Source organism: Callorhinus ursinus, unplaced genomic scaffold, assembly GCF_003265705.2.
Source record: "Callorhinus ursinus isolate GAN/ISIS: 27379988/994484 unplaced genomic scaffold, GSC_fseal_2.0 scaffold4, whole genome shotgun sequence".
Lineage (NCBI taxonomy): Eukaryota > Metazoa > Chordata > Mammalia > Carnivora > Otariidae > Callorhinus > Callorhinus ursinus.
In genome coordinates this window covers 3,085,428-3,110,202 of record NW_027397066.1, presented here as the reverse complement: position 1 = coordinate 3,110,202, position 24,775 = coordinate 3,085,428, and the positions used below count along the sequence as shown (strand labels likewise).

General features: G+C 54.9%; 1 protein-coding gene across 6 annotated transcripts in view; it reads right to left on the bottom strand.

Moving 5' to 3' along the window:
- ACOX3 (acyl-CoA oxidase 3, pristanoyl) overlaps positions 1 to 24,560 on the bottom strand; it is a 40,848-nt gene extending 16,288 nt beyond the window's left edge. The window contains exons 1-11 of one of the 6 annotated variants that reach the window (XM_073891360.1): positions 24,403 to 24,560; positions 19,104 to 19,261; positions 18,539 to 18,802; positions 17,621 to 17,695; positions 17,117 to 17,206; positions 14,555 to 14,698; positions 10,449 to 10,537; positions 7,841 to 7,937; positions 6,210 to 6,392; positions 4,184 to 4,306; positions 2,539 to 2,659 (exon numbers count right to left, since the gene is read on the bottom strand). In XM_073891360.1, the coding sequence (XP_073747461.1) occupies positions 2,539 to 2,659; positions 4,184 to 4,306; positions 6,210 to 6,392; positions 7,841 to 7,937; positions 10,449 to 10,537; positions 14,555 to 14,698; positions 17,117 to 17,206; positions 17,621 to 17,695; positions 18,539 to 18,802; positions 19,104 to 19,247 (1,330 nt within the window). In that variant the 5' untranslated portion in view covers positions 19,248 to 19,261; positions 24,403 to 24,560. Of the gene's footprint in view, positions 1 to 2,538; positions 2,660 to 4,183; positions 4,307 to 6,209; positions 6,393 to 7,840; positions 7,938 to 10,448; positions 10,538 to 14,554; positions 14,699 to 17,116; positions 17,207 to 17,620; positions 17,696 to 18,538; positions 18,803 to 19,098; positions 19,262 to 19,396; positions 19,531 to 24,402 lie in introns of those variants that run through there. The other 5 variants (XM_025887465.2, XM_073891361.1, XM_073891362.1 and 2 more) reach the window with 5 other exon arrangements.
- Between the last annotated feature and the right edge of the window lie 215 nt (positions 24,561 to 24,775).

Below are 24,775 nucleotides of genomic sequence, written 5' to 3'. Positions count from 1 at the left end.
TCAAGTGCGCGTGCAGGGCAGGAACCCCACCGCTCCCTGGGAACCCCAATGTCCTGGCTGGCCTGACGGAGACACAGCACTCCCAAGCTGCCCGGGCCCAACCACACCTCCTCCCTGACTGGGTCCTCCCAATCTCTCACCCAGCTGCTCCGTCTTCAAGGGGACACGAGTAGCCACGCAGTTGAGCCCGTGGGACCCGTGGCGCCGGCGAGCAGGAACGCTAGAGAAATGCCCAGGGTTGCTAGCATATCCCTCTCCCCTGCGGACACTGAGCCTTCTGCTGTCAGCTGCCAGAGCCCCAGTGTGGGGGGTCACTGACGGATGCTCCAGGGGAGCTGCCTACCCTGCGGGGAACCCATCTTTTAACACAAGAAATTTCAAATATCTCAGGGCACCTGGGTGGCGCCATCGGTTGAGCATCGGACTCTGGATTTCAGCTCAGATCACAATCTCATGTTATGAGATCGAGCCCCGCCTTGGGCTCCACGCTCAGCAGAGTCGCTTGGGATTGTCTCTCTCCTCCCTCTGCCCCTCCTGCTTGTGCACGCTCTCTTGCTCACTCGCTCTCAAAATAAATAAATAAATCTTTAAAAAGAAAAGAAATTTCAACTATCTCAAGACAACTCTCAGTTTTCTTTTGTTGTCTCTCCTGCCAGTGAAGGGACCTGATTCCTGCACATGTTTTATAAGGTACACTTTCTAGACCCTCTCATCTGGGTCTCCTTTCTCTGATGGAGAATGTTCTCCACATGTGAGGCTGGGTGGGACACAGGACAAGCCAGAGGTTAGAGGCGTGGGATTCCCATGCTCACATGCTGCTGGGTACAGAGCCCGAGAGGGTGCGAGACGTTCTGCAGCAGCCATAGGGCTTGTGGTCACCTGGGACACACTGATCGTTCCCCCCCCCCCCCCCCCCCCCCCCCGCTATAGACCACTCTACTGAAACAGCTGGGCGTGACCACCAAGAAACAACTCGCAACTAATATTAAACCTAGCCCAGGCCCGTCACATCTACCCCACTGAGCTTGGCCTTGCTGGTTTCAGCCCAGCGTTTGTACCCGACACCTGACTCAGTTGTTCATGTTGTCTGCAGGGCTGCCCGATTCCATTTCGTTATTCTACTTAAAGCCCAACAAAGCGAACTACTTATAGTGTCTCTCTGAGCCGTGACAAACAGAAAGTGCAGAACGTTGCACAGAGGACGAGACGTGTAAGTGACTCAGGCACAGCCACGTTCACCTGCTGGTCCGTGGGTAATGAGGAGGCACAGCGTGGCGGGAGCCGCCCGCACAAGTACCTGGGGCGGGTCCTCGCTGAAAGCACGTAATTATCCACAGACCATCACTGAGATGGTCAAAGTTGGCAAGAGCCTAAAGTGCTTGTGGCACTGTCAACTGAAAACAAGGTTTCTGCCGATTCTGCTGTCTGGAGCACCTGTGCGGCCGCTTGGACTAACTAGATCTTACCAGTTATTGAACATCGGCACACGGGATGCTCACAAATAGCAGCGGCAACTACAACAATACTAGAAGCTCCAACAATAACTTCAGATAGAAGCCACTAGCTACGTGACGTGCCACACGCCCAACGCTGTGCTGACTCATGTGACCACGGCAGGAAGCTGTGTTGGCATACACTGTGAGTGTCCCCATTTTACAGATAAGGAAACTGAGGCCTGGTGAGGCTGGCTAGCTGGCCCAGTCGCGCAGCTAGCGGGCATCAGAGCAGAAGCTTGTCGCAGGCCGTCTGCTGCCCACTCTCTCGGCCACACACCAGCTGCCCAAACAAGGCCAATGCCAGTAAAAACCAACTCTCTTGCTCTAAGATTTAGAATTTTTCACCAGGACAAAACTTGGTGCCAGATCACTGCCAAGTCACTAAGCGAAGAGTGACAATTCAAAAGAACAGATTATCCACTTTCTGCTGGGGTTTTGGCAGGCTCCTTCACACAGCCTCCCCACTGCTCCCCAGCGCGGGGGTCACTGACGGACGCTCCAGGGAAGCTGCCTACCCTGTGGGGAACCTCGGGAGACCGAGGAACAGGAGGGAGCAGCAAGCGGAGGTATCTGGGCGCCTGGGCGGCTCGGTTGGTTGGGCGACTGCCTTCGGCTCAGGTCATGATCCTGGAGTCCCGGAATCGAGTCCCGCGTCGGGCTCCCTGCTCGGTGGGGAGTCTGCTTCTCCCTCTGAGCCTCCCCCTCTCATGTGCTCTCTGTCTCATTCTCTCTCTCAAATAAATAAAATCTTAAAAAAAAAAAAAAATGGAGGTGTCTGTCTAGGCCAGGGGGTCGGCAAAGCTGCTTTGGGAAAGGCCAGCCAGCGAACCTATTTTAGGCTTGACAGAGACGACTCAACCCAGGTGTCATGTAAACACGGCCACAGAAAATTCATGAACGAATGGGTGTGGCCATGTTCCAATAAAACTTTATTCGCAAAAACCAGCGGTGGCTAACTTCGGCCCACAGGCGGTAGCTTGCGGACCCCTTGAGTCAAAAGTAGGGCTACGTGCAGAAAACCATCACACACTTCCATACCCACCGGCCAGATAGCCATGTCCTCCACACGCCTCCCGGCATTCCTGAATTCCCCGCTGGGCAGTCCACGAGGCCAGGGGCTTGCCCGCTGACGCCAAGGCGTGGATCTCACGTCCGAGCTCTGCCTTGGGAGAGGAAATCCAACAAGAACTGGTGAAAAGAGGCTCCGACACCAGAGGTCAGGGGTCACTTCACCCCTAGCGTCAAAGGCTTGTGTCCCCTCTAGTCTAATCCAAGACACCCGACAACTGCAAGAAAAAGAAAGAAACCCAATTTTAGCTTAAAAGGGGGGATTCATCTCAGAGGGGATATACTGTGGTACAAATGGTTTCACAGCCATGAAAACAGATGGACCTGAGCTCTGTGCAGCAAATAAACACCAGGGGCGTAAGGATGATCGCAGATGCAGAGCCCTGAAGCAACGGGTGCGTTTTGACTCGGTTTATGGGAGGCTCCTGAACCCGAAACCAAGCAGTATGCTGTGGCAGAAAGAAAAGCGAGAAACCACACAAGGAGGTGGAGACAGGGCTCCCCTCTGAGGGGGGGGGGGGCGGGAGGGCACTGGTTCCCAGAAGACATGCAGGGGATGGCGATTTCCAGTCAACTCTGCAAGGCTCTCCCCAGCCAGCGTCTCTGGGCCTTATGCATCTTATGGATATCCTTTTGCTTCTACCTAACGTTTCATAGAAATAATTAAGAGAAAGAGACAAACACACGTCTGCTAAATAGGATGATCCCTTTTACCAGTGTTTTCAACTTGAACTAAGGGCCACTTTTAGGTGCTTCAGTGAAACCCCTGAGTTTCAGAGAGAATAAAGCATGCTTACACTTTATAACATTATTAACAGGAGAACGATTCCAATGTCAGCTGGCAAAAGTTTCAGTGACTCACGCTGGGGAAAAACATGTTTAATCCCTGCATTCCCAGGGACGGTGCCTTGCTGAGCAGTGCACCCTGCTGGCCGTCTCCACACCCCCGCCACCACCTCCCGACTCCCGGATGTTTGTGCTGAATATTCCAACATGTGCTAATCTGATACAGGCTTTTTAGGGTGTTGTGCATAACACCGATCTGCAGTATTTCTAATCTGTTTTCAAATGCGTTCCCCGTGATTCACATTTTACTCACACCCAGGAGGCAATGTGAGGGACCATGGAAAGGCGGTTATAAACCGTTTACGCAGATATCGGCCAAGGATGACTTTACATAGCGACTGAGCTCAGTGGACGCTCATTTCTGGCATAAATCCTTAACCGTCAATTCCAATCCCGTCAGCTGGATTCAGACCTTTACAGGGTTGTTTATGAAAGGATCAGAGCCATGAAATCTACTGAGGGGCCGGTAATGCGGATTCTGCAAAATCATCATGTTCTCAAAAGGAGGACAGCTGAACTCACAGGCTGGAATCAGAGTCATGTCAGCACATCCTTGAGAATCGGGAATACGGATGGCGCCCAAACTGTCCAAATCCCAGTGAGGATTCCAAGAGGCCTGAGCGGGCGGCCACAGCTAGGAGCGTCTCAGAACCCCACAGGGCCACCACGGATGGACAGATGTTGTTTTGAAAGACAGGCTGAGTCAGTGCTGTTCGACCTCAGCGAGAGTTACTAACAATAAACCCTGCGGAGAAAAGAGCATCACCTCTCACCTGCCTGGCGCCTTGGTCTGTCCCCATGAGGCCTTGCTGCAGCTCCGCCAAGTCCAGGAAGAGCGATTTGGAGAAGTGGTCTAAGGCATAGGCGGCGGCCAGATAGGGAAGCAAGCGCCATTGCTACAGTCAACAAGACGCTTGCGTTAACACATCACACATCCTGGTGGGAAGGCCACCCCGCCCTTGCGGAGAACACCCTCCCCGCACCCTGCAGAGAAGCCCTCCAGATGGCCACTGGCTGTGATGCCCAGAGGAGAGACCAGGGGCAACAGGTCAGGAACAGCAGGATCCTTCTGCTGCAGCCACACTTAACGGGAAGGCCCTCCACGCCGATGCACTTCCAACCCAGCCGGTCCGTCCCCCCCCTCCTGCCCCCCGGTCTCACCCACGGGTGCTGCCTTCTGTGCACCGAGCTCACCGTCTCCGCGCACGGATTACTGGAATGGGGCCTATCAGCCCACCTACAACTAAGGAAACCAGCCTACTGCGCTGGCACGCGGGGCTGGACAGGTGACAGCTTGTGCTTCGTGTGCCTGACAGGGCTCAGGCAGTCACCCCTCAGCCAGATGGGGAAACTGAGGCTCGCAGGGAGCTGGGAGTCCCCCGAAGGCAGGGAGGCGGTCTCTTGCACATGCACCACTGCATGGATGGAAGGGGGGTTGAGGAAAAAGCAGGAAAGGGCCCAGGAAGCTGTCACCACCACCACCGCCACCACCGCCACCACCTATCGCTTACTGCGTGCTGAAGGCCAGACACCCTGCAGGCTGCTTTCCACAGACTAATGTATTTAATCCTCACAACCAGCCCATAAGGAGGTATTATCAGCTCTAGTTTATTAACAAGATAGCCAGGACACAGAGAGGTGAAGTACCTGGCCCAAGGGCACACAGACAGTAGGGTGGAGCGGGGTCAGGAGCCCAAGCACTGTGGCTCCAGGGGCCTCTCTGACCGCTGGGCCACCCTTGACCTCACAAAGGCCACGGGATTTGTGGTGGACGGGACAATGTGTGCCCCACAGTCATGAACCAGATATTCTGCTTCTCATTTATTATTAAAACAGGCTGGCAACCATGGTAAGAAATGTTAGAAAAAACTGGGATTCTGTTATGATTCCCTCAAGTTCTCACTCGAACGCACCTGTGCTTACACAGAGCTTGGCCCAAAAGCGGGTCAGACTTGCTACTGAACTCAGACAGGAACCCCCTGTTTGACCCTCAATGCCCCCTCGCCACCATGAACTGAGAACAGCAACCCCGGCATACCTGGTGGAAGCCAAGTGCGTGAGGCGGTATGAAGGCCGGGTGTGTGAGGAAATCCTAAAGCCTAGGTGTGGGAAGAAGGGGTGAAGGCCAGGTGTGTGAAGAAGGCATGTGAGGAAGTCATAAAGGCCAAGGATATGAGTTACTGTGAAGACCAAGATGTGTGAGGAAATTTGAAGGCCAAACGTGTGAAGAGTGTGAAGGCCAGGCAGGTGTGGAAGGAGTATCAGGAAGTCTTAAAGTCCAGGAGGTGTGCAGGCCAGGCACGGGATGAAAGGCTGGTAGCATACAAGCACCATGAGCATCCCCTGGGATAAAATTTATCTCCCTTTGCCAGGAGCTAAGCAGCTTTTCGGCGTTGCCACCTGGGCTCCCCCTTTGCCATCCCAGGGCCCTCTCCCCTGAGGACCGGCAGGACGGAGTGTCCCTCCTGCTACTCTGAGTGATGTCACAACGGACAGCCTGAAGGCCCAGCTGCTGGGGCTGATTATTCCCACGAGGGTCATGTCTTAGGGACATTTTGAGTGATCAAAGCGCGTGGCCGCGGGCGTGCGAGGCCACCGCCGGAGCCCGCAGCGTCCTCACACACACAGGAGTGAGCACCTCACCAGAACGTGCTTCCTCCAAGGCCCTTACTTTGGCTACTGACCCACTGCCCACTGACGAGAAGCCTCTGCCCGGCTGCCAAGCTGCCCTGGCGGCTGGTCTGCAGACGTGCGCCTCCCAGTGGACAAGTGTGGCAGCGGGACGTGCCAAACCCGTACCTGCGTCTGATACTCCAGCACCGGTACCTCCTCCCCGTCCGAGGGCCCAAACTGACACCGAGTGGCTGAGAAACGAAGCGCGATGGAGAGGGCCAGCTTCAAGTTCACGATGGACATGCCCACAATGGCGACCCGGCCAAAGGACAAGGTGCCCAGGGACGCTCCGAAGCGCTGCCTGTCGTCCTGTCGAAGAAAGGTGCGTGGTGATCGTGAGCCAGGCGGCCAGGCGGCCTCGGGGACGGAAGCACAGGGAGATGGAGCCGGATCACTCCTGCAGCGGCCATAGGGCTCGGCCGCCAGGCCCGTCCCCCGGGCGCCCCGCCCCGGAGCTCCAGGCCAGGGCTGTGGGGCAGGCCGAGCTGCAGCGCTGCGGGGGTCTGAGTTGTGGACAGCGACGGCAGGAGGCACCCAGGGTGCGGAAGGCTCTGCTATGGAGGACGGAGGGGACCGGGCCGCACGAGTCCAGCCCTGGCCGCACTCAGTGCACGGGGACCCCGGGCCAAGGAGCTGCCGCCGCTGCCAACATCCTGTTCCTGCGACCTCCGTGCCCCCGGAACTCCTCCCTCCCCGTGGAAGACACCTTCCTGAGGGTGGTGACGGTCACTGGCTGTGTTCTTGCACGACGGACAGTGGCCTCACATGCATCTGTGAGACTCTCCTGTTGCCGGCCTCAGGGCCCCGGGCGTGCTTTTCCGCGGCGGCGGTGGCCTGCTGCAGCCCGCCTTAACCCATCCAGCCATCCTGGCCTCCCTCACCTCTTGCTGACTCTCCTGCCTTCATTTCTTTTATTAATTGGACTCTTCTTCCCAAGTTACATGCCCTGCGGTATTTGTGCGGCAACCTTGCGAAGGCCGGACAGCCGTTCTGACGCCCCCACACGGCCATGACGTTGTGCTGCACCGTCGCTGGGGAAATCTGAAGGCTCAGGGAGGAGAACACCCCAGGGAGTCTGAGCCGCACGCCCTCTCTGGAAGGTCCCAGATGTCTCTCTGTGGCATGTTTTCGTTTCTCTACAGCGTGTCTGAAGCATGCGCTCCACGGGCCCTCCATGTTGCTGACTTCTCTCCTCATCCCTAGTGTCTCCAGCACGCTGGCTTGCAACCCTGCTGTTCCGGCTCCAGGCAGGCGGTGCACGGCGTCTGACAGAGTCCTCTGAGGCTCATGTGCTCCTGGGGACATGGCCACCGCAGCTGTGAGCTCAGGACCTGCTCCAACACGGGCCATGGCCATTGTGTGTGTCTACCCCTCAAAAGAATTTAGGGATGCGGTAAGCCCCAGGTGCCAGAGAACACCGTCATCCCCATTTGGGATGGTCCACCATGCAACCTACATCCTTAAGCCCTTTGGGGGAAACAGCAGCAGCAAGGGGCAGCCTCCCTAACTAACCCTGGAGAACTGGGGGTGGGCAGAGGAGTGGACATCCATGGGCAGTTGTCGGCCAGCGTCTTGTCATCATGCCCAGGATGCAGCCGACCCAAGCGCCACCTTCCTTGCTGGTGGCACTGGCACCTGAACCAAGAAAGGTCTGCCACTGGCCAACCCAGCACAGGCGGTGGGTCTCCATGCAAGCCCAGGGAGTGTCCTGTGCAGCAGTTTCTACCACGAACTTCCCCAGCTGGAGATACCTGTACCTTAAAGGGGGTGATGTAGGTACCCTCAGGGGTGACGTCTCCAGTCCGGTTCAGGAGGTCTTGGCGAGGAATTCGAACCTTGTGGAACATGGCAAATCTGTGCAGATATGGCAGGACTTCTCGTTAAACAGGGCTCTGGCCCTGGGGCTTCTCTCCTCTCCCCCAAGAAACCCAGTCAAAGAAAAGCAAAGGAAAGCTAAAACGGCGACAATCCCCCCCAAATAAAGAAAATGGAAGAAGACACCAGAGACAGGAAATTTCGACACATTTTTCTATCTAAAAAGTAGGTTCAGGAAAACAACATGGCGTGCATGTGGCGGGGCTCTGTGCAGAAGCAAATGGCCGTGTACTGGTAACCACGGGGCCAGGTGCCTTATGCCGCTGGGACGAAGGTAGGGAGTCAACAGAAAAGGGGGAAACTGATTTCTTTAAAGATCAGAATCCCTGGTTCTCATCCTTTGGTCTCGTACCAGGATCCACAATACGATGTGAAAAACTAGCAAACTAAGGTTTGAAAACTCTCATGTCCAACAAAAGAACAGTGTTATTGTATGCATGCTCCGAAGGCACACAAACTCATTTCTTTTGAAAAGCTAGGAAGACTAGAGGCTCACTCACACATCGTTATAGAGCTCTTGTGCATTAGCAATTGAAGATATTTGTTAGGGTTGTCAGGTTGGGAAAACCTATTTCACAACAGTCTAAGGGACAAGGGTATTATATAAAGGGTATTATATAAAGGAATGGATGCTACATAAACTGAGCAAAAACCCCAAACCATCTGAGAATATTGACAGTTCCCATAGCAACTTATCTGATTACCAAGAGCACTTTCAATGTCATCCAGAGTGTTCTTCTAGCCCACAGGAGGCCATGGTTGAAAGCACAGCATCACCAAGCCCGAGAGGGGAGCACCCCTCTTTGCTCACACCAGCTCCTGCTCGAATTGCAGTTACCCCCAAGATGGGGCCAAGCACCCCATCAAAGCTGGGTGTCAGCTCTGCCCGAGGAGGGTCCTGAACTCCCCCTCCCCTCCATCCGTGTTCATTCAGCCCCCACCTCCTCTGGTCCGGTTCACTGCGACAATCACCCCTGGGCTCTTTGCAGACCCACCTCTTCAGCCCGTCCTGTGCATAGTAGCACGGGCCTTTCCAAACTGCTGATTGGAATGGTGACACCTGCACAAGTCCCTTCGACCCCCCAGCCCCACCCTCCTCCCTGCCTCCAGCCACGTGGCACCTGCCATGACACTCAACAGGCCCGGCCTTCCCGTGATCCCTGCACAGGCAGCCCTCAGAGCGCCGCCACCTCCTCAGGGGCCCATCAGGATTCTCCTTTCACTCTGCCTGCAGCAGGTACGGGTGGCCCCCCGGTGCCACTACAGGGTGGCCCCTTTCTGTGGCAACGGCCTACTGTCCACGTTCTCACTGAGCCACCTCCTTCTCCTTGGCAGTTTCTGTAGATCTTATTGACCCTTTTATAATGGGGCCGTTGGGCCTGACACCTGGAAGATGCTTACTAAGAGCCATGCAGTGGGTGGAGAGCAGGTGAGACACTGGCCCCTGGGTATCGCTGACCTCTCCACCCTACCCTGGGTCCAGGCCAGCCTTGGAGGAAAGATGCAGCGCACTGTCCAGGACCCCCAGGGAAGAGCAGAGACCCAGGGCTGGGCACAAGGCGGGCTGGAGTAGCCCCTCCCAAATTCCTTGGAAAGCATCTAGAGGATCTGCAGGTGAGGAATGCTCGGCTGGCCGCCAGGCCCCTGCCAGCATCCAGGCAAGAAGCCAACCTCTGCAGGTCGCCCTCCTGAGTATGAAACAAAGGTCAGCTATAGACCAGCTCCTCTGCAGGCCCCGCTGGGAGCATCTGAGGCCCTGCCCAGGAGCGGCCGCTGTGCCTGGGCCTCCGTGGGGTCGCTCCAACTGGCCGCAATGGAGGCCCCCCCCCCAGGCAATGAGTTCAGCTATCCACTTTTTAAGAACAGACTGGGTGCCAGCACCCCTGGAGTGTTCCAGCTTATTACTTGAAAGCTGAGGAATGCTTTTTCAAGCACAACTCTGTAAACTCAAAGTGCCCTTTTTTAGGAATGGAAAATCTTCACCCATTCTTGCCACACGGAGATAGAACAAGTCTGAATGTATTTATACTTGTGAAAATATGCCCTCGAGTTTAACTGAGAGCAAAACTTCACATACCTCTTTTGAGCACATGCAGACCACAAAAGCTGTTCCAGAAACAGTCAGATGGTGGCCAGGCCAGTGGGTGTGTGTGTGACGCGGGGTGTGTGTGACACAATGTATATGTGTGACATGGTATGTGTGAGACACGGTGTGTGACATGATGTGTTTGGGTAACATGGCATGTGTGAAACAATGTACGTGAGACACAGGGAGGGTGACACGGGGTGGGTGACACGGGGTTGTGACAAGGGGTGTGTGTGTCACACAAGTGTGTGTGATGTGGGGTATGTGTGACACGGTGTGAGACGGGTTGTGTGTGACACAGGTGTGTGTGACATGGGGTGTGTTTATGACACAGGTGTGTGATGCAGAGTGTGTGACGACCCCACAGAAAACACTGTGACCACGAGGTCAGGGCATACACTCACCCGTTGTCCACACCATTCAGCCCTAGCTTCTTCCCGATGTCGCCAACCATCACCCCTGGCATGGGAAGAAGGGTCTTGGTGTTCCGAATCTGCACAACGCACAGAAAACAATGAACGGCAACCATTAGGACTTCACAGAAATTAAAACGAATGTGTTAAAAACCCTCAGTGACTGAGCCCCCGGCTCCCTTCCTGTATCTGTGGGGGGAAACCGTCCTTCAAAAACGTGACCTTATTTGGAGCTAGGGTCTTCACAACTGTAATTAAGCAAAGGATCTGGAGATGAGGTCCTCCCAAATGACCCAGGTGGGTCCCAAATCCAAAGACAAGTGTCCTACAAGAGACAGAGAAGATGCGGCCACAGGCCCAGTGACTTGGCGGCCACCAGGGGCTGGACTGTCCCCTGGAGCCCGGGGGTGCAAGGTGGGGGGTGGGGGCTGCCCACACTGGCGTCAGATGCCCGGCCTCCAGCTCTGAGGCGCTGGGCCGCTGCGGCAGCGCCGGGTGGCTAGCATGGGGGTGGAGGAGTACTGCAGCCTTGAGGCCAGCAGCGATGTTACCTTCGGATTTACACGCCAGGCTGCCGCCGGACCGGGGCGCATGCACGTGGGAGGAGACAGAGCCTGAGATTAGTCCTGTAGATCTCTGCTCCCAAAGCGGGTTTCCATGAATATACTTTCCGAGACACTACAGATGTAGCTAGTGGATGGTTCCTCGCCGTGGGAGCGCTACGCCACGGACAGGGGGCTGCACCCGAGAACACCAGGGTATGGTAGCGACTCCCAACCAGGTGTGAGCCCATACTGCCCCTCGCCGCCAGGGCCGGGTGTCCCGTCTGAGACCCTCTGGCTGTCTGTACTGGGGGGCACCGTGGGCACATGGGTGGAGCATGCCTACCGCACACGGCTCGGCCCCATAAGAGGCTCACCCAGCTCAAAGGTCCATGGCACAGGGCAAGAAACTCTGCTTTAAGGAAACAGTGAGTTTGTGCTATTGGGAGTTTAGCTATTTGCAGAATTGCTTGCTTTCGTTTATTTTGGTGGAACAACCATCTGATTCGACTGAATGTCACGATAATGGTATTTCAGATAAAAACAGACTGAGGTCCAAACATAAAAGCTCTTTTCCCCTTCCTCATCTTTCAGTAAGCCCTGGTGAAGATTTGGATGCTAACTTTTCATAACGTTTTGAAATTAAAAAAAAAAAAAACAAAGGTGGAAAGGAAGTGCATGTGGAGAGAAGATGCACTGAAAGAAAACAGGTTGGTTGGGCGCCTGGGTGGCTCAGTCATTTAAACGTCTGCCTTCGGCTCAGGTCATGATCCCGGAGTCCCAGGATCGAGTCCCGCATCGGGCTCCCTGCTCAGCGGGGAGTCTGCTTCTCCCTCTGACCCTCCCCCCTCTCGTGCTCTCTCTCTCTCTCTCTCTCTCTCAAATAAATAAATAAATAAAATCTTAAAAAAAAAAAAGAAAACAGGTTGGTGCTTTTCGAGGAATCGCAGAGAAGAACAGTGTGGGGGCAAGTCCCAGTTCACATGGAAATCGATGACCATGCAGTTGCCACAAATCCCACACTAACCTCCCAGTCAAGGAAAGGGAGCAGACCAATGCCCAGAGTGGAACTAGTTAACGTCATACTTATCACAAATAAATGTGACCGTGTCCATTTACAATTTGTGAGGTCTGCCAACCTGACCTGAGCAAACAAACCTGTGAAAAATCATAGCCCTCCACCGGATCGGCTACGACCCGTAGCATGCATCACACCTCTGACTAGCCTGGTGAGTCCTTGTTCCATGCTCTCTTCCTTGATGAGGACGGGCACGCACGCCACCCACAAGCCCTTGCTTGGCGTACATTAGGCACGCAGAAATGTCCTGCTGGATGGAGGGGCGACACGGTCCTGCCGGAGAGCGAAACACCACGGATCTCTCGACTAAAGGGCCGCAAACTCTGAACAAAGTGAATGCTAGCCCAGTCTCCACAAGAAGTTCACTTCAGGTACAAGCCTGTACTCACAGAGGCAGTGCATGGCGGCCGGAGGTAATGAAAAGTGGCATCTGGGCTTCAGTGGCTCAAATGTGAACTGAAGATATGGACACGAGCAACAAGGGGGAAAGGGACCAACCAGACTTCACTGAAATTAAAACCCTTCGTGCCTCGAAGGGCACAAACAAGAAAATAGAAAGACAACCTATGGAATGAGAGAAAATCATCTATCGGATGAAGGTTGAGTCTCCAGGACATGTGAAGAGCTCTCAGAACTCAACAGTAAGAAGACAAACCACCCAATTCAGAGCTGGACAGAGAGGCACTGATGGACGACAGCCTGGCCACGCGACGGGAGGACCGTGAGCCACAGCCCACAGCAAGCAGTGCAGGAAGGCAAGCAAGCTCCCCGTGGCAACGGGCCAGGGCTCGCTCAGTGACTGACAGCGTCCCTTGTTTCTTTCCTGCTAACCAGCTTAGGACCAACCTGACAAAGCCCAGCCCGATCCCCTGACCAGGCTCAGGACTGCCCCAGCCTCCCGAGGGATGGTGGCCGCCTCCCTGCTTCAGCCAGCCCTGGGCAAACAGCCTTTGCCTTTCCCTGGGGTGGGGGGGGGGGGGCCTTAGCGTAGTTCCACAGGGCAAAGGACCTGAACAAACATTTCTCCAAAGAAAATACGCGAGCGGCCAACTGGCACACGAAGAGAAGCTCAACGTCATAGGTCATTACGAAAATGCAAATTAAAACCACAACAAATACCAACTCGTGCCCACCAGTGTGCTTATTCAACAAAAAGGAAAATATGTATCAGGGAGGGTCTAAAGAACCTGGGACCCTCATACACCGCAGATGGGAATACAAATTGGTGGGAAGTGTGGGAAGCGGTATGGCGACTCTTCAAAAAGTTAAGCACCGCATCACCATAGGACTCAGCAAGTCCACTCCTGGGCATCTACCCAGGAGAACGGAAACAGGGGCTCAAACAGACCCTGCTCGTGAGCGCTCACAGCACTGTTCATGGCAGCCAAAAGGTGAAAACCACCTGAACGTCCATCAGGAGGCAAGTGGATACACACATTGTGGTCCAATCCATACAATGGATTATTCAGCCTTAAAAAGTAAGGAAATTCCGGCACCTGCTATAGTATGGGTGGACTTCAAAACCATAGTACGTGAACGTAGCGAGACAGGAAAGGTCATGCTGTAGGATTCCTTCCACATGAGATATCCAGCAGGCAAGCCCACAGAGAGCAGATTAGCAGTTGCCAGGGGCTGGGGAGGGGAGTCGGGAGCAAGCGTGGGTACGGGGTGTTCTCCTGGACATGAGAATGTTTGTGAACTAGAGACAGCACTAGGAAAGCACCAAATGCCACTGAACTGTTCACTTCAAAATGGTTCATTGTATGTTATATGAATTTCACCTCAATTAGGAAAAAAAAAAAAAGATGTGACTGACTTTCTTCTCTCATGAGAGCCCCTCACCAGAAATATCCTAACAGAAATGCCGGAATGGGTCAGGGTGGGGGGAAGCAGGGCTCCCATTCCAGTCAGCCAAGGCAGAAAGGCCCTGGGCAAGCTTCCGGAAGCTTGGGGTTCAAGGAAACTGCAGCAGCCCTGAGCAGTCAGGAAACGGGCCCCACCAGGGAGGCTGGGAGCCCTGGCCTGGCCGTCAGCCCCGGGCACCCCTTGGTGGTAGCTTCCTGCTTGTGACCCGGGAACAGGCTACATCAAGGCCCCCGAGTCGGGACTTCACGTCAGCACCGGAACCTACCTCATACCTGCCGGGCAGAACCACAGGATGGTGGGGCTGGTAAGCCCAGGTCTGTGATGAGCGGCTGAAAACATGGTGACATGGTCACCAGAGGGATGGAAAGCCTCTCCCTCGGGTGACCCCAGGTCTAGACCGGGTTGATCGACCCCAGCACCCCTGACACTGGGGGCTGGATCTTCCCCTCTCAGGGGCGGGTGGGCTGTCCTGTGCATGCCAGGGGGTTCTCCTTTCCTTTGGTCTGTGCTCACTAGAAGCTAGGAGCGCCCCTGCCCCCAGCAGCCATGAAGGCGCTTCTGGACGATGCTGCGCGTCCGTCACTGAAGCCGCCCGGCCAGGAGCCACTCACCTGCACCACGAAGGAGTGCAGGCCGTGGCACTGCCCCCCCGGCGTGTACAGCTGAGCGAACACCACGGCGTGAGTAGCTGTCTTGCCCATGTTGCCAACCCAGAATTTGGCAGCTTCGAAGTCAGGAGAGTGTATGATGAATTCCTGCGCAAAAAAAAAAAATAATAATAATAATAATAAAGTTATAATCAAAGTTATAATTAACAACTAAAACACACGCAGAACTCCTTTCCCTTTTTCATAGAGTCGACGTTCTATTCAAAATCCCTGAGGAAGAGTAGAAGTACCTGAACGTTTTAGCTCCCGTCTGGCGCAGGGAGCCCTGTTTTTAAACACAGCATATCCCTGGGCCCCATGACTTAATGAGCACACATCTGTGGAAAGTGAGGACTTGAGTCAGATGATAAAATATACACCCAACATTCCAGCAGCCGGCCAGCACCCCGGTGGTGCTTACTGCGAGGCCTCACCCCTCGGGGCGCCTTCCCTGGCCACAGCCTTTAAGTGGAGCCCCTCCTCTGCTGTGTTCCTCCCTCTCCCCTCATGGGCGCTAACCAACAATGTACTGTTTCTCCTTCCATGGTGTCCCCCACCTACGGGCTCCACGAGGGCCACGTGCCCAGGAGCACAAGGCGGACCCTGGAAACGTCGGAGTGAACAAGCCCACGGATCAAGGGAGGTGCTGGGAGGCTCGCCGGGTGCTCAGTGAGGCAGGAGACGAGCTGAGGAGCAATGGGGGACCGGGCTGGGGGCTGGGCTGGGAGTAAGGCGGGGTGGGGGAAGGATGGGAGCTATCCCAGGGTTGGGAGGGAGGGCTGGGTAGCTGGGCAAAGCCAGCATCTGACAGTGAGTCATCCGTGTAACCTGCAGGCCACTGAGGGCAAATGCTAGGCAGGTTTCCTTCTCCCTGTGGGTGGGAAGCTGAGACGAGCACACGGGGAATGTCCCGGCACAGGCCGGCACTGTGTACTGGGTTATCAACTCTGAGTGCCCCAGGGACTACCTTCCAGATGCCGAGACCCCACTAAAGAAAAGTGAGGGCAGGGGTAGGCCTGCCAGTCCTGCCTTGGCTCACCTCTCCATGGGGCCACCACCTGTCACTGTCCCTCACCCAGCCACTGCTCGGGTCATGGCACACCGCCCCACCCCGTCCATGTCTCCACGGTCCCTGGCACACCCAAATCTCCTTGCTGCCGCCCGTCTGTGTCTCCCCTCCAGCACAGGCGACCCCCAGAGCACAGACTAATCTGTTGTGCTCACTGCTAGGTGCCCTGTCCCTTAAAGCAGTGCCTGGCACATACCAGGTGGTCAACAAACACCTGTTGTCAACATGGGCGCCTAACCAGCAGCCCACAGAGGGCCCCGGGCTCCCGATCCCAGCAGCTGACGTCATGCTCTGATCTTCACTTAGGTGCAGATGCCAACAGGCAGTGGGTCAGAACTGGGCTGCCCCGTGGACACCCAGGCTTCACCCTGCCTCCCCGCCTAGCATGGAGGGCCCATGGCACCAGAGTGCAGAGCAAAGAGACGAGGCCAGGCCAGAAAAACCTGGGTTCAGAGAAAGGTATGTGGTGGCTGGAAAGCCAAAGGGGGCCGTGGCTGAGCAGCACTCTCTCCGCCCTGCTCTGCTGTGGACGGCTGTCACGCTGGGCGGCAACCACCTCTCCCCCGGCCCCGCTCTGCCCCGCCGGCAGCTCCCCTCAGGGCTGTGGCCCTGTGCACTCCTGGCAGGCAGCACGCAGGTGCCCAGTGCACACTCAGCCCGCGCTGTTGGAGAACAAATGAGTGATGAGCAAATACACGAGCACAGGGCTTCACTTTCTGTTACGCTTTCTGCTACCAGCATGGGGAAGGCGGAGGGGTCCTGAATCACCAGACCAGCGTGTAACGAGCAGCAGAGGGCGCTGTCCTCAGAGAAGCAGAGGAGACTGACCCCAGCAACAGGGACAGCAGGGCACAGAGGTCATGGAGAGAGGAGGCTGCCTGACCCGTGCGCCCCATCCCTCCCTGCCCTCGCTTCCCTCCACAGCACCGACCACCCCATAACTCATGACTCCATTAGCTGACATCTGACTCCCCCGACTAGAGCCCAGAGCGTCTGCTCCTCGAGAGCAAGGTCACAGCCCCTGAGTGCCCGGTGCTGAGAACAACACCCGCGCCACGGATGTGCTGGTGGAACGCACAAGGCAGCGGCCAACGGTGCTCACCAGCCACGTGGTCCGAGGGGCCAGATGCAGGGGCAGGAGTGGACAGGGCAGGCCCCCGGCCGGCAGAGCCTGGCCACAGATGGGGAGCAGGCAGCTAGAAAGGGACCAGGGTCAAGGAGAACCTTCTTCACATTGTTCGTTTTAGCAAGCGTGGGCAGCTTGAACATTTACGAACCCAACACCAACAGGCTGCCTGGTGAACAAATAAACCCTCTATGTCCCAAGCTACCACTTGGCAGGGTGACGATCTCAGCGTGCATGAGAAGCACACGTGTACAAGGACAGATTTCTGAGTGTAGGAACCCCACATCACGCATGCTCGAAGCCCCGAGACCGACGGGAACGTAATACCTACCTCGGTGGCGGGGTCGTAGTGAGCAGTTGTTCGGATGGCCTTGGCATTACTCCCGTGACTGAGTTCAGTCACCGCAAAGCACCCAAAAATCTAGTATCGAAGCACAAAATGGTGTAAGGCAAGAAAGGTTCTTTCTGCACGCTCCTGGAGGGGCCCTGCCACCGTCTTTCCAGAAGGACTAAATTAGAGGCCAACGCACCAAATCCCCACCCCCCCGAACCCAACCGGCTGGGGTCTTATGGGGTCACGGGGCCATGCTGGACACCACAGCCCCAGCCTGCAGGACAGAGGGCTAGGCAAGCTGACAGCAGCCTCGCCAGGGCAGCGCGGAACCAGGAACTGCTCCCCGGAGCGGAAGAAAACTGAACGCTTGGCTTCGAGAGCCACATGCTAAACCCACCGAGTGCTGGGGATTCGGTGCGGCCCCTGGGGACTCCCTCCTGCACCCTGAGGTGCACGGGGAGAAGAACGTGGGCTCACAGCTCACGGGGGCTTTCAACTCACGTCCATGTTGAAGATCTTTGGAAGGTATTTTAAATGTCTTTCAGAACCAGAGCTGTAAATCGCTGATCCAAAAGTCTGGAAATATAAAATCATCATGCAACAGGTACAAGTTAAGGAGTCCTGCTATCCTGGGGTGTTGGGGACGGCACACGCTGTAATGCCCATGGCCGGGATGAGACCCGCATCCCTGGCCCGAGCAGTTCATGTAACTTAAGCAGGAGCACCTCACACTTAAGATGCCAGAGGGAAGTCCCAAGAGGACGGATGGGCAGGGTGATGGGAGCACAGGGGGCGCAGAGGGGGAGCACAGGGGGAGCGGAGGGGCGAGGGTGCAGGACGGGCAGGCGAGCCCAGCTTCCCATCAGAGCCCCAGGGGCGGGCCACGTGTCTGCCGAGGCCATGGACACGTCCTCACCTCTGCCCGTGTACCGGCAATGGGAGCCCCAGCGTCCCCTCTGAACTGCTTCCACTTCCTTGCTGGTTTTGCTTTTTGTGGGGTTTGGGGGGGGCAGGGGGTTGGTGTAAAGCAAAAGAGTCCCAGAGCTCCTCTTCTTATGGGGCTTTAACTTCCACGGCATTCTCGTCAAGGACTCCTGTGTGCCCATTTGCACGGACAGCTGAGAGAAGCAGGACCTCTCCCTAAGGCATCACGAGATCTGCCCATGCGTTCTCATCTCCATTTTTGCTTCCTCTATTATTTCTCAGAACTCTCTTAAAAAGAAACATTTCCCCAAATGCTCGCATCCCCACAAAACTCTACCAGCCAGCAAACACTGGCCAGCAGCACACCCCGCGGGCCCTGTCTACATCGTACGGGCTGTGTGTCATTTACATAAATGAGGACCTGCTCTGTCCGTGTCGGCCTCCTGCCTGGGCCCCGGGCGGCGCCCTCCTCCGCCCTCCTCCCTGCCCACTCACCAGCATGTGCAGCAAGAACTTGACAGCCAGGGACCAGTCATACATGCCCAGGCAGGCGATGAGTGTCTGGACCGACAGAGGCCTGGCCACCATCTCTTCCACGGGGAGGAGGCTGTACTCCATGACCCGCTTGCAGCGAAGGAAGCTCAGCTCCCGGTACTTCTCCAGGGAGAGATCTTCCCCGTGCGAACGAGCAAAGAGCGGGTCATTCTCCAAAGCTGAGAAGATGGCCTTCTGGAAATGGAGGAGACGGGGAGTGGCCCACTTGGAGGCCAAGGACGGACCCTCACTACAATCTGCTCCACGAGGCATGGTCCAGCCCAGAGACCCAGGGGCAGATGGAAGTCGTTCCAGTCACAAGCACAGGGACCCAAGGCCTCAGAAGCTGAATCAGCCTGAGCTTCTTCCCGGGCAGCAGTGACGCTCCCCCAGAGGGCTCCCAGGACCCAGGCCACACCGGGCACTTGCTGGGGCCTTCAGGGGCCAGACGGCCCGCCAGTGCCCACGAACCAGACACCCAGCATAGCCACGGGGCTCAGCCCAGCCCACTGCTGGCTCACCTCACCTTCAGGCGCAGCACGTCCTCGCCTTCCAGGAACAGCACCAGCTCCCGCCAGCAGAAGGAGGCGCGGGCACGGTAGGCCTGCAGGGGCCCCTTGGGGAGATCCGGGAGCAGGGCATCAGTGCCGCCTTCTGACAGGGGCGCCATTGCTGGGCATCAGCCTGCAGGAGACAGACGACCTGAGCCAGCGAGCTGGCCCATTCACCCACCCGAGGCATAGTGCGGGCGCGCCGTGTAGCAAGTAGGAGAGAAACAGACTCCCAAAGGGCTGGCAAAAGAGAATGACCGTACAAGACCTCATGTCCACCTTCCCCAAAGACAAGGTGAGGAGGCGGCCAATCGCAGTGGGCAGCCCTGGGCAGCTGAGGCTAGAGGCTCCGTGGGCTACAGCCTGGCCCAAGGATACCTTGCCCGTCCCCCCCGAGGCCCAGCCAGGCCTCACAGCCCAGGAAGCCTCCCTCTGGAGTCCAGATAACACTGGCCGGTCCACTTGGACCACACAGAACAGGACCAAAGGTCCTACAAGCCTGCCTGGACATGGGACATCTGCCAGAGAGCCTTTGAACACAGACTTCTGTCCTGAACTCTCTTGGCAAACAGACACATGGCTTCCCACCAACAAAGCAGGCACCCTGCAGCCCAGCCCCTTGACCAAAGAATCATTCTGGAATTTTCTGAGAGGACTGGCTCCTTTTCCACAGTGCCCCAGCTCATCAAGGCCCAGGACAGGAGGGGCTGGTGAACCCAGACTTAGAGGAACAGCAGGAGAGTGGGGTCCCAAGCATGGACCCACTGAGTGTGGAAACAGTCTAGGACGCGGGGCTCTGAGTATGGCTGCTTAATACTGAGAAGCAATGGGAGCGTGATCTCGTGACAAAAGAACGTGTGTGTGTGTGTGTGTGTGTGTGTGTGTGTGTGTGTGTGTGTGTAAGAGGGGAAAGGCATGGAGGGGACACGCCCCCCCCCCACAGGCGAATGGGAGGGAGTAGGAAATCTGAACAGACCTACAGTGGACACGGACGCTGGGTAAGCATCAACAAACTGCCCACAAAGACAAGCCATGGGGCTTCCACTGTGAATTCTACCAAACACTTAAAGAAACATACCAATTATCCACAAAGTCTCCCAAAAAACAGAGGCACAGGGAACACCTCCATAGGGTGTCCCATAAAGCCAGCAGCACCTTGAATCCCAAACCAAAGACATCTCGAGAAAGGAGGGCTACAGACCAACATCCCTTATGAACACAGGTGAACAACTCCTCAGTAAGTCCTGCAGACTGAATCCAGTCCCACAGGAGAAAGATCACACACCAGGACAAGGGACCTGTGCCCGCAGGAAACTACGGGCGGCTCAACATGTGAAAGTCAATTAGGGGGCGCCTGGCTGGTACAGTCGGTTAAGCGTCTGACTCTTGATTTCAGCTCAGGTCATGATCTTATGGTCGTGGGACTGAGCCCCATGTTGGGCCCCAGCTGAGCGTGGAGTCTGATTGGGGTTCTCTACCTCTCCCTCTCTCTCTCTAAAAAACAAAAAACAAAAAAAAGAATAGAAAATAGTCAATCAATGTAATATGCCATGCCAACACGATAAAGGACAAAAATATATGATCGTGTCAGCAGATACAGAAAAAGCATTCAACAAACTCCCACACCCTCTCGTGACAGAAATTCTGAACAAACTGGGAACAGGAGGGAACTTCTTCCACCTGATAAAGGGCGTCTATGAAATGCCCACAGCTCTCATCATACGTTAACAGAGAAGACTGAATGCCCTTCTCCGAACATCAGCAACAAGATAAAGGTGTCCACTAGGCCTCTTTTCATCAACACACTACTGGACACTCCAGCCAGTGCCGTCATGCAAGAAAATGAAATCAAAGGCATCCTGATCAGAAACCTATCTCTTATCTGCAGATGACAGGATTATGTATATAGAAAATCCTAAGGAATCCACTAAAAAACAATTAGAATCAGTTAGCTCAGCCAGTTTACAGGGTACAAAATCAATATGCAAAACTCAACCGAATTTCTATGCACTAACAGTGAACAACTCAAAAATGAAATGAAGAAAAATTCAATTCACGACAGCATCCAAAATAATAAAATAGAGAGAAATAAATTCAACGAAAGAAGTGTAAAACTTACACTCTGAAAACTACAAAGCATTTTTGAAAGAAATCTGAGGTCTCAGTAAGTGGAGAGACACCCCTTGTTCACGAGTCAGAAGGACTCAATATTGTTAAAATATCGATATTTGCCAACTCATCTACAGAGCCAGTGTGGTCCCCATCAAAATCTCCGCTGGCTTTTTTTTTTTTTTTTTGCAGGAATTAAAAAGCTGATCCTAAAATTTATCTGGAAATGTAAGGAACCCAGGATAGACAAAACCACCTTGAAAAAGAACAAAGTTGGAAAATCTGTTCTGCCTGATTTCAAAACTTGCCGCAAAGGGGACTGGTATATGGCGGCACATGAGGACAGACGCATGTAGACTGACGGGACAGAGCCAAGAGGCCGGCAGCAAACCCTGATATGTAGGGTCAACTGCCTTTGGCCAACGTGCCCGGACAACATCCTGGGGAAGGAGCAGTTTTCTCAAGTGGCGTCGGGCCCCCCACCCCCCTGATGTCCACAAGCAATGGAATGAGGGCCCACTCTTTACACACACACACACACACACACACACACACACACACACACACACACACACAACACTTAATTCAGAAGGGACACAGACCTGGATGTAGGAGCTGACACTAAAACCTCGAAGAAGGAAAGGTAGGAGTAAACCTTCACAACCTTAGGTGAGGCCACGCCTTCCTAGACACGGCATCGGAAGCACAAGCAATAAAAGTAGATTAATTCAACTTCATCAAACTCAAAAACTTTTGCTGCAAAGAACACCAATGAGTGAGTGAAAAGGCAAACCAGAGAAAGGAAGATATTTGCAAATCACATATTGATAAGGGACTTGCACCCGGACTATGTGAAGAATCTTAATAACAAAGCCAAATAACCCAATTTAAAAGCCTCAAATAGAGGTTTCTCCAAAGATACGCAGAGGGCCAAGGAGGAGGTGAAGCGATGCTCCGCATCATTCGCCATCCGGAGTGCAAATTGAAACCACAATGAGATACCTCCACTACGATGGCCAGGATCAAACTGACAGACAATAACATGCATTGATTAAACATGCAGAGTGGAACCCTCATGCCCTCATGCCTTGCTGGTGGGAATGCAGAATGGCACAGTCATTTTGGGAAAGTCTGATGGTTCTTAAAAAGTTTAAATATACAGCCACCATGTGACCCGGCAACTGCACTCCCAGCTATACACCCAAGAGAAATGGAAAGAAATATCCACACAAAAATGTGTGCACGAATGTTCATAGTGGCATTATTTATAACCCCCCAAAAGTGGAAACAACCCATATGTCCAACAGCTGATGAATGTGTAAACACAATGTAGACTATCCATACAGTGAAATATCGTTGGATGAACCTTGACAGTGTTACCTTAAGTGACAGAAGTCAAGACACAAAAGATCACATGTTGCATGATCCTACTTACATGAAATGTGCAATGTGGGCAAATACATAGAGATCGAAAGTAGACTGGCAGCTGCCAGCAGCTGGGGAGTGACTTCTAATGGGGCCAAGATTTCTTCCAGAGTGATGAAAACATTCTGGGAATAAACAGCACTGGTGGTTGCACCCCACTGCACGGCTGTGGATGGATCGTATGGTGCGTTACACCTCAACAAAACAAGGCTTTTTTTTAAAGGTAAGCCACAGCTCTTGGCAGAATCCAAGTGCTTGAAGGGGGAGATGAACCATGAGAGACTATGGACTCTGAGAAACAAACTGAGGGTTCTAGAGGGGAGGGGGGTGTGGGGATGGGTTAGCCTGGTGATGGGTATTCAAGAGGGCACGTTCTGCGTGGAGCACTGGGTGTTATGCACAAACAATGAATCATGGAACACTACATCAAAAACTAATGATGTAATGTATGGTGATTAACATAACAATAAAAAATTAAAAAAAAACTTAGAAGTGAAAAAAATGCAAACTATAACGTCTCAGGGGAACTCTTATCTTTCTGGACTTGTGTGCCCTCAATGCATCCCTGTCACTCCTCATGCTCCCTCCCTGCGGTCCAGGACACCACACCGTGCATCCCTTCCTGCTCCCCTCTGGCTCCTTGCAGACTCAGCCTTGGCCACACTCACTCCTCATAACCTGAAATTGTCTCCGATGCGTGGAGGGCTCCCAGACTGGACCCTGCAGACCTGCAGTTTCCTGGACATCCCTCCCTCTCTCACAATCTAGAGGTCCTCAAGCTCTGAATGCTCAAACCCAGGGCTCCCTGGCCCAGCCTTTCCTCCCACAGGCCCAGGCCCACATTGCCAGTTCCCCTGAGTTACTGGAGTGACAAGCCTGAGTGCCGTGCTGGAATTCCCTTCTCTGCCCCAAAACCTGGTTGGTTACCAAACCCCCACTGCAGCTCTTTTAACACCTACTAAATGCCTTCTTCTCTCCGCAACTACTAAAGCGATCACAAGACTGTCCAGTCATCGAGCAACCCCTGAGTGCAGGTGAATGTTAAGCAACTACATGAGTGGTGCTTGCAACCCCAAGTATTCTCAGCAGGTAAGCGAACCCGAGGCTTTCTAGAGGGAAGAAGTCGCCCGAGATCTACAGCTGTTAGCACACCCAACCTCAAATCCCATGATCCTAAGCACCCAGGGAAATCCCTAGGACCCCATGCCACCCGAGTTCACCCACAAGACTGCATGATGGTGCAGCTGCGGCGACCAAGGATTCTGAAGCCAGAATGCCTGGCGTGACACACCAACATTAGCACTTCCGAGCTGGGTGAACCTAGCCCGTCACTGCACCTCTCCGTGAGACCACATGGTAATGCTAGTCTAGTGTCTAGTGTCTAGGCTGCTGCAATTCACAGGGGGCACTGGAGTGGTCCCCCGCAGGCCATCATTACAATAGCCACAGCCGCCTTCTGTCAGTTTTCCTCTCAGCAGCAGAGAGGTGACCCTTAAAATGCAGACTGATATTCTCTCTTTAGGAGACAGCTGTGCGGCGACCTCAGGGGACAAGGTCCAAACTCCTCAAACTGCCTCTCCAGATGACCTGCGGGTCCCCGCGCTCGCAGTCTCGCCCCCAGCAACTCTGCGCGGGGAACGGGTGTGCCCCGGGGCCTTTGCACAAGCCATCCCCCCTCTTGCCAGGTGCTCCGTCCCCGCGCACCCGCGCCGCCCGCGCCCACGGCCCCTTGGACACGACCTTGGATTTCGCCGGCCCTCCTGGTTGCTGGGGCCCCACACCGTCCAGCACACACAGCGGGCGCCCAACCAATGTCCTCTGCGGCGCGGCACACAGCCAAAGGCCCGCGCAGCCCTTCTAGGCAGGCTGGCAGCTCTGCACGGCTTCTCGGCCACCGTCCGTCCCTGACGTCATCACCCCGCGCCGCGGGCCCGTTGCCTGGGAGACGCGAGGCGCGCCGGAGGGGTACCCTCCTTGGTCCTCCGGGTGGGTCTCCGCGAGGACCGTGTGTCGGTATATCAGGATGTTTGCTTAATATGCAGATTCCTGGGGCCCCCTCCAGAGCCAGGGCATCGGAACCCCGGGTCGGAGCCTGGGCAGCTTCCAGTCGATC